This window comes from Equus asinus, chromosome 2 (genome assembly GCF_041296235.1).
Source record: "Equus asinus isolate D_3611 breed Donkey chromosome 2, EquAss-T2T_v2, whole genome shotgun sequence".
Classification (NCBI taxonomy): domain Eukaryota; kingdom Metazoa; phylum Chordata; class Mammalia; order Perissodactyla; family Equidae; genus Equus; species Equus asinus.
The window spans coordinates 151,079,300-151,088,624 of NC_091791.1; the positions used below are offsets into that span (position 1 = coordinate 151,079,300).

Consider the following 9,325-nt stretch of genomic DNA (forward strand, 5'->3'; position numbering starts at 1 on the left):
GATGTGGTGAGAAGGTGACCCCTTTCCTCCAGCCTTCACAATGGTCATCAGCAGGAAGACAGGAACATCAAGCCAGAGATTCAACTCATTTCCTGGGGTAGCCAAGACAAGGTTTTCCCCACTGGGGATCACCACCTCTGATGTCCCCAAGACCTAGCGCAAAGACTGGCACACTGAGATTGCGTTAAATGAACTCATGGGTGCTTTTCATTCTCTTCTGACCCATGTCTGTTCAGACCCAGCACAGCCTGCCTTGCAGCCCATGGAAATAAAGAAAGGCTCAGGAAGAGGCTTGGTTCTCTTTTGTTTTCTTCGCTGGGGATGACTGGACAAGCTCGTTTTCTGAGCAATGTGGAAGTTCCAACCCTTACTGGATTTCACATCTTCAAAGGCGAAGGTCATTGCACCACTCAAACTTCCTGGTTCTGGGGGCCGCCAGCGTAGGTGTCCAGAGGCTGGGAGCTGGGCAGGCGCAGGGCCCACAGGTCCAGGTCAGGAAAGCTCATGTCTGCTGGGTGGGAGGGGGTGCCCGGCGCCAGGCTCTGCTCCTCCTCCTTAGGAGGAGAGTCTGACTGTTACTGGGGATGCTGAGGCTGCTGCCCAACACCCGCCACCCCAGCTGACAGTGCCCAAGGCCTGGGCAGGAAGAGGATCCCAGCCGGAGTGCACATCAGTGTAAATGTTGCCCCCTAAACTTTGGCGTTTGGAGTCTCCCCCTTTTCTCCTGGCCCCAGTGGCACTCAGTGGTTTGCTGGAACCAGCTCATACTGCTTGCAAAAGCTAATTGTTAAATTTTCAGGAATTTTGCAAACCAGTGGTGAAACAGCCATTATTTTCAAAATTGAATTATAAAACCTTACAAGAAAATGTTATATTTTTAAAAAGCAACAAATACTCAAAATTTATTACTTCCTAATTATTTTTCTACACTCATAGTTATATATGCTCTTGAGGCTATCCCTGCCCACCGTGTCTGTGTGGTGGGAATATTATACGATAGTGAGCTATTGCACATCTCTTCCCAATCCTGCATTCAGTGCCACCATCGTTGGTAGCTTGAAATTGGTCATGGTGGGAATATTCACACCACCGAAATCAATAAATGCCACCCATCAGGGCTTTTTGCCCCGAGCGCCTATTGTCACACATTGGCTGGCACACCGAGGCACCTCACCCACGGCTCACAGAAGCTAGTTGTGCAGCGGCTGGGAGGACGGCCAGCCCTGGGTTTTCCACCTGCTGCTGCCAGCTCTGGACCTTCTTCTGAGCCAGCCCAGAGGGAGGAGAGGGAGGGGGAAGCAGGGAGGAAGTGGAAGGAATCTGGAAACTCCCCTGGCTCCCCCAGGGCACAGCCGGAGAGCCTGGCTCACTGGCAGGTGGGCAGAACCGTCTGGAGGGATTCAGGGGAGAAAAGTCCGGGGTGTGGAGGGTAATAAGCAGAAAGGAATAAGTGACTGAGGTGAGCAGACAGTGCAGCAGTCCAGGAGGCGGGCCTCGTGGAGTCACAGGGGAAGTCACAGAATGTTGCACTGTTGTGACTGCAAAAGAGAGGGGGGCCAAGAACACACAGAAGTTGGAGCCTGTGGAGCTGGGGTTTCAGTGAAGCCTCTACAGTGCTGGTGCCTGTCGCCGGCCATAGTAATGAGGAGGGTGGTGGGCACAGAGAGGAAGTCCTGTCCTGAGGAAGGAGCTCCTGGTGCTGCCTCATCCTTAAAAGTTCTTCTCTAGGGGCATCCCAGCCCTCCTCTCCACACCCTGCCACACACTTGCCCTACATCTTCTCACTCACACCTAAGGCTTCCAGAACCCTCTATCACTGGAGACACTCCAATTTCTTTCTCGAGCTGGATGTCTAAACTCGCCACCTCGTCCTCCAAACCTGCTGCTCCCGCAGGCTCCCATCTCACAGAGGGGCAGCATCGAGTGTCAGCTGCAAACTTAGGAGGCTGCCTTTGTCCACTGACCCTCACAGCTCAAAGAAACCCCCCCCATCTCCTCCCCACATCCTTCCTCAACTGCCCCGCCACCTCCCAGGCCTCTGACCACTGCTTTCGAAATTCAAATGACTTTTTCTTTCATGTTCCCCATGTTTTGAAAGTTGCCTATGACACTGCACTTATAAAGTAATATACTTTCCGCCCTTTTGAAAATAAAATTGTACGTACAACTTCGAATCAGAGCTTCATCCACCAAACGCCCACTGAGCAGATAATTATGCGCCAGGCTCTGTGCTGGGCACGAGGGATGCAAAGCCAAATAGGGCCCAGCCCTGGGCCTCTGGGTCTCACACCTGCTTAGGAGAGAGTCACACAAAGAGAGAATAAACCGTAACAGTGCCCTGAGGTCAGGACAACGATGGGGTGTGCACACGGTCCTACGGGACGTTGGTGGTAAACCTGCCAAACCCAGAAGGCTGGGTGCCCTCGCTGCCACCTCGCTCTCCCTCACTCCTTCCACCCAGTCACTCCCCGGACCCGTGGAGTAGCACCTCCTTAAACTCTCCAATCTGTGCCGTCCCCTCGTCCCACAGCCACATCTTGAGTGTAGGTCGCCACCCTTTGCCACCTGGACTCTGCTCCAGTCATTCTCCAGACCAAAGCCAAAAAGGTATTCCTTGAACACAAAGCCGACCAGGTCATTCCCCTCTTTAAACCCTTCAGTGGCTCCCTGTTGCCCTTAGGATAACGTCCAAACTCTTTCTCATGGCTTCACAGCCCTTTCTAGTCGAACCCACATTCACACCAGAAATATTTCTCATGTATTTGTCCACTTAGCGCCAATTTAACTGAACACTCACTATGCGGTAGGTATTGTGGTGGGGACCGCTGTCCTGCCGCGAACATAGCGCACACCCTTCCCTCTCCTGGAGCTTGTCATCTAGCAGGGGACACCGACAGTAAACAGACACTTGTACAAGTAATTGATTGTAAGTGTGAAGACTGCAGGAGAAGGAACATTTCCTCGTCAACTCCCTGCTTTGACCACCATCAACTCCTCGCCATGCCAGCCTTCTCCTCTGTCTGGGCTGCTCCCTTTCCTGAGATGCCCTCTCCTTCAGGTGGCCAGAACTCTGTAGCGCTGCCGGTCAAGATTCCCTTCTCTGGGGCCCTCCCTGAACCTCTTCCATCCAGGGCCCATGGATCCTGCTGTCACCCTGAGCGAGTGCAGAGCACAGGCCCTGTGTCCTCCAGGCCTGGCACAGGACTGGCACCGTAAACCCTCAGTAAGTGTTCACTGTGTGAAGGACTTCTGGGTCCTCTTAATCTGTGTGTGAGTATTTGCATTTCAAATAAAATAGGTATAAAATCATTGACATCAATTTCACATATTTACAAAAGTCTGGAGCTGAGTGCTAATAAAGGTACAGGGAAATATTCCTAAAGCCCTAGAGCAGGATGTTTGTGAACCGAGGCCTTTCTGGTGACTGTGACTAGGAGTGTGAGGTCTCCGGGAGGCCCAGGGCGGGTGTGGTGTGGCTGCCGAGGTGAGGAGCCCAAGGCTGCGCTGCCCTCTTTGCTGGGGCTGCCATCTTGCCTCCCGGCTCTCGGCCCAGAGCCCTGGCTGACCTCCCGCTGTCACCCACCACCCTGTCCCTGGACTCAGCTCCTGTGGGCTACACCTTGCTGGGGAGAGGGCAGCTGGGAAAGGAGGGGAACCCCCCAAGGGGGCTGAAGCAGCCGGACACGAGCTGCATCTTAGGGCAGCTTTGCTGAGCATCTGGGCTCCTCTCTGCCGGGTCTGGGGAGGGACGCTGCTCCCCGAACTCCCCAAGCCCACGCACCTGCCCGGGCCTTGTGGCTGAAGCAGGTCTAGGAGCAGCAGCAGCTGGGTGGGGAGGCAGCCTTGTCACCCACCCACTCTGCAAAGCCTCCTGTCCCCTCTGGAAGAGGTTTTGTTCTATCTGGGAGTCCCCACCCTCAGCAACTTATCCACAAAATCCCACGCTGCTCCGTCCTTCCTTGGAATCAGAGAGTTGGAGGATCGCCTGGTCCACTCCCTTCATTTTACAGTTGATGAGACCGAGGTCCTGAGAGGGAATTAAGTGCCCAAGGTAGCACAGCCTGGCCGTAGGTACGGGCAGAGCTGCGCTTTCAAACAAACAGAAAGGGCAGTCTCCTGAGTCTCCATCAGCCCGGAGCCCCGTCTGCCAAGCCTGTTTTGGGTTGCCTGCCCCAACTTTTCCAGCTGATTTGAACCCCAAAGCCACACCCCCAACAAAGGAAACTCCAGGAATCACACCACCCCCACCTATACCCTCCTCCACACCCACTCTCATTCATCTGCCCTTCTGACCCAGAGGTGGGGGCAAAGCTTGACCCAACCTGACAGGCCTCTTCCAGGCAGGGACCAGGCGAAGGGACAGCACACTGCCTCCACGTCAGGACCCACCTGGGTGAGGAGTGGCTGCCAGGCAGGCCTTCGAGAAGGAAACCACGCACAGGTGTGTGCTGTTTACCTTCCTGCCTCACAAACAGGACTGGGCGCTCCCTGCCTGACAGCTTAAAGCCCCAGCCTCTCGCATCCACACAACCGGCCTGTCCCGCGTCATCTCCCGCCACTCCAGAGCCCACGCTCTTTCCCATCCTGTCACCCCGGCCTCAGACGGCACCACACCCCTGTGCCTCTCTGGCTTCGTAGTTAGAGAGATCTGTCTCAAATGCCGTCCCTGCTTCTCCTCACGGCGAGCCCCTCCTGGTTAAGACCCAGCTCAAAGGTCGTCTCCCATCCTCCGTGCAGATGCTTCCTTCCCTCCTGGCTCCTCCCTGGCATTTGCGCAGCCTCTGTGCCACAATCAAGAAAATACAAGGTCATGAATCTGTGTCCCCACTAGACCCTCAGCTGACAGCAACAGTGTCTTTATCTTCACATTCTTAGAGCCCAGCACGTCGTAGACACTCCATAAAGGAATAAATTGCTAAACAATGTCAATATGTGGGCCCCGGATTTATCCCAGAGCTAAATCAGGAAGCAAGGTTTACTGTTACACATGGATTCCTTCCAATGCCTTTATTCAACAAATACTTGTGGAGGGTTGCTGTGTGAAAAGCACCGTATAGACGAAGTACTGGGAGCTCAAAGCTGGAGTGGACACGGGAGTCTGCGGGGGAGGTAGAGACAAGCCGGAGAGAGTATGAGTTATCAGAAAATGGCTAGCACTGACTGGCCACTGCTGTTAGGAGCAGATTATCATATCTAATCGGCCCTACAAGGTAGGCGCTTTATTATTCTTCCCACTTTACATACGAGGAGACTGAGCCTTTCGGAAGTGGAGAGACTTTGCGATGGCTCAACTAGTAAGTAGTAGTGGAGGCAGGATTTGAACCCAGGCTGCCCCCACACCCCACATGCTCAGACAGAAAGATCTGGCATAAGTATTTTATTGTCTTAGTTAGTGGCCCTCAACCTTGTCTGCACACTGCAAACACCTGGAGAGCTTCCAGAAGTGCTGATGCCCACTGGTCCCACCCCAGACATCCACATGGTGCAGCCTAGGCACTGGGGGCTCTCGTGTGCAGCCGGGGCTGAGGCCCCCGGCTCTAAATGGGGGAGCCCAGTGTCAAGTGTGTAAGGTGTGACCCACCTGCAGCCGGGACGCTCCCTGGTTGTTTCAAGGTCCTGTCTGGGGAGATGTGGAGCTTTCCTATCCCCTTGGGAGGGGCCTCAGATTGTGTGGGCAGGGCTGGCACTTCCTCCCTCGCATTTTCTCAGTGTCTCACCAGCTGTGAGCTTCCTGTGGCCTAAAAGTTGCCAAAGACATCTTCCTGGGGAAATTCCATGGTTTCCACGCAAGGAGGCGTGGGTTCTCCAGGATGCCACCCAGCTTTCAGTATGAAGGAGCCAAGATCTGTGGGTCGCAGTGAAGACAGTGGATGAGAGGCCTCCAGGTGGGCAGCTGGTGGGCTGACACAGCCGGGTGGGAAGAGACCACACACCCCTCAGACCCCAGGAGGCAGGCTCTGTCGGGCAGAGGCAGCAGAGCGGGAGGAGGGTCCTGGCTCCACCAGCTGACTGCTGCCCTTGGCAGACGCTGGACGCCACACACTTGCAGGCTCCAAGGATCGGCGAGAATCCCCAGAGCTGGGGAGCCCGGTTGGGTGGATGCAGTCAGCAAGGCTGGGTTTCCCCCTCTTGGGCCCAGGCTGTGACTCAGGGACAAATATTGAAACCAGATGGTGACCTCAGCTCCCTTGCCCACTGGGGAGCATGACCTTGCCCCAGAGCCCTCTCAGGAGCCCAGGGAGCCCAGGGTCCAGTGGCACAGAGGTTGGCAGCATGACATACATATGCGGGGTACACAGAATACTGCCATCATGAGCTGGGTGCCCCAAGCGCCCTGTTCCTCACAGAGGTGTTATGAGCATCATTTCATTGAATCCTTACCACAGCCCTTGAGTCAGGTGCCATCCCTTCTCAGGTTTCCAGAGGCAGAGAGCTTGGGGCTTCTCCCGGATCACACGGTCCCTCAGTCAGCAGAGCTGGGTTCGTGTCTGCAGTTGCAGGGTAAACGGACTTGTTCACCCTGGATCTCCCAATGACAAAACTTCCTGCCTCTCAAGTCCTAAGACTAGATGATTCACGGACCGTGTGACCACGCAGGGCCATCACTTAGGGTGGCCACGTCTGTTCTTCTAATCTTAGGGACTAGGACGTGCCCTGTGGCTTCACCCCATAGTGACCATGTGGGGAACAGCTTTCTTCACAGGCAGGACAATGGGTAAGACCCCACAGCGGCCACAGTGGAGGGTGGGGCTCACCCCCAGCCTGTACATATTTTTCAGGGCAGAGACCCTGGTTTCGTTATCTTTGTATAAGCCCCTCCCCATATTACCTAGCACAGTACATGGCATGTGTACTTAATGTACTTAAATGTTTTCTGAATGATTAAACCCAGTGACGAATCTTTTTGCAAAGACTTGTGCCATAATTGATCTGTGGAATACTGAATTTCAAGGATTCCATTGATTCACAAATATATGTGATGAGTGCCTGCGATTTGCCAGGCACATGCCCGCTGCTAGTGCTCCAGTGGCAAGCAAAAAATAGCTCCTTGTGGAGCTCCAGTTTAGAGGGGGAAGGAATTAACTAATTTCCCAAATGCACATAAGATGACAGCTGTGAGGGGCTGGTCCCGTGGCCGAGTGGTTAAGTTCGCGCACTCCGCAGCAGGCGGCCCAGTGTTTCGTTAGTTCGAATCCTGGGCGCGGACATGGCACTGCTCATCAGACCACGCTGAGGCAGCGTCCCACATGCCACAACTAGAAGAACCCACAACGAAGAATACACAACTATGTACCGGGGGGCTTTGGGGAGAAAAAGGAAAAAATAAAATCTTAAAAAAAAAAAAGAAAACATTTAAAAAAAAAAAAAAAAAGATGACAGCTGTGATAAGGTTGCTAAGAGAAAGGGCCACCGGACTATGGAAGTGTAGGCAGAGGGCCTGTCTGGGGGCAGGGAAGTCTTCTTTGAGGAAAATCTTTGCAGGTCAATCCACCCACCAACCCATCCATGATGGCCCATGTGCCAGAGTTTGCTCAGCAAGGAGCCTGGCACATGGTGGCTGCTTGAGTGGTTTTCCCCCGAGGTCCTGCAGAGCAAGAGGAAACCCTGCATCCCCTGAGTGCCCAGTCCTCAATCCACACCCGAGCTTTTAGGTGCAGGTTGTCCAGTCAAGAAGAAAGAGAATTTTTGCCTTTTTATGCAAAGCAGCTTAAACTGAAACTGACCTCATCATGAGTGTCTGAGGTTGTTTCCAGGAAGTGGTGAGCGAGGGAGGGGATGAGCCAATTCTTCAGGAGCCCTGGGGACACACCCAGATTGCCCAACACCACAGGGCATTGCAGCCCAGCCACCTCCTAGGCCTCGTTGTTGGCCATGGGGCCCCGAGGGGATGTCCTCGCCACTGCCATTTCCTCTGGAGCCCAAGGTCTGCAGGAGACGACCCCAGACGGAATCTTCTCCAGGGTCAGATCAGGGCGAGGTCAAGCGCAGGCCTAGAGGAGGGACCCTTGGACCAGCCAGATGAGGCACACAGACCAAAGTGTCTATCAACGACCAGGGGGTGGATGATGACTGTCCTTTCTGATGCTTTGTCCCTGAGCCACCCTCATCCATTTCCAGGGCTCTTTGTTCACAACAATAATCCTCCCGGCTCTGGACACGTGCTGTCTCCTCCCCTCGGCTTCTGTGTGGCTTTCTGCTCAGTTCTCCTTTCTCTCTCCTGACTGGCTTCTTTCCATCTCTACTCTCTCAATAACTTGGGGTGCAAGTGCCCCTAGATGGCCTCTCAGCCCTGACTGTTCTCCTCAGGTGTGTGCCTCTCACTCTAACTCTTGTCTGTCTCACTTGCAGCTCCTGAGAGAGACAGGCTGACCTCATAAACCTTTTCAAGCCAAGGCCTCGTGGGGTCGTTGAGAAGGGGACTGACAACACTGCAGGTCCTCTACGCTCTAATCTCATCCCCTTCTGATCCTCCTGATGCGGGGTCGGTGAGCCGAGGAGTCGAAAGAAAGATTTCTTGGACTCTCAAGATCTGGCAGTAGTGCTCTTTTATTTAGAGAATAGTGTGGAATAGCATGGGGACAGGACCCATGGGCAGTCAGGCTGCTGCGTGGGGACAGGGCCCACGGGCAGGAGGAGCCGCTACTGCTGCCCCCGCTACTGCTGCTGGCACGGGGAGCTGCTGCTGCCAGCATGGGGACAGGATGTATGGGCAGTCAGAGCTGCTGTGTGGGGACAGGACCCACGGGCAGGAGGAGGTGCTGCTGCCCCCGCTACTGCTGCCAACATGGGTGGAGAGTAAGGCTAAATTTAAGGCATGGGTATGTGAGCCATCTCTTTACAAGACAACGGAAAGAACATGTAAAAAAGTTAAAATGGTATCAGTGCAGGTGGGGTCTGGCCATTGGGTGGTCCCACAACTTTTAGATAAGAATCAAATCGGATTAAGTAAAGGCCAGAAGCCACCACCCTAAATCAGTTACATGAGGTTGCCAGACAGTAACCAACTTAAGTTCTTGCCTTCCCCATTAAGAGCTTCCAGAGATAAGGCCATCCTGCCTTCTTCCTGGCGCAGAGAGGGAGGCATCTTTACAGATGGAGGTTTCCCTTACAAATGTAAACGTTTCTCAACAAAGGGCAAGCAAATTCCACTCCTCAGAGCCTGTTTCTCATCTGCAGTTTTAAAATTAACCAGCCTAAAATCCTCATCACTCTCTCCTTCCCGCTGCTCAAACTGTTTTTCCTTTTGGATGTAGAGATGGCTACTACATCATCACGGGTTCTACCCGCCTCCACGGCTGAGAACAGAAACGCTGTGCTCAGTTTC

General features: G+C 53.9%; 1 protein-coding gene across 1 annotated transcript in view; it reads right to left on the reverse strand.

The window, feature by feature from the left end:
• Window positions 1-7,305, reverse strand: part of BLOC1S6 (biogenesis of lysosomal organelles complex 1 subunit 6) — a 106,419-nt gene extending 99,114 nt beyond the window's left edge. The window contains exon 1 of the mRNA XM_014847026.3: window positions 6,382-7,305. Within this exon, the coding sequence (XP_014702512.1) occupies window positions 6,382-6,405 (24 nt within the window). The 5' untranslated portion in view covers window positions 6,406-7,305. The remainder of the gene's footprint in view (window positions 1-6,381) is intronic.
• Between the last annotated feature and the right edge of the window lie 2,020 nt (window positions 7,306-9,325).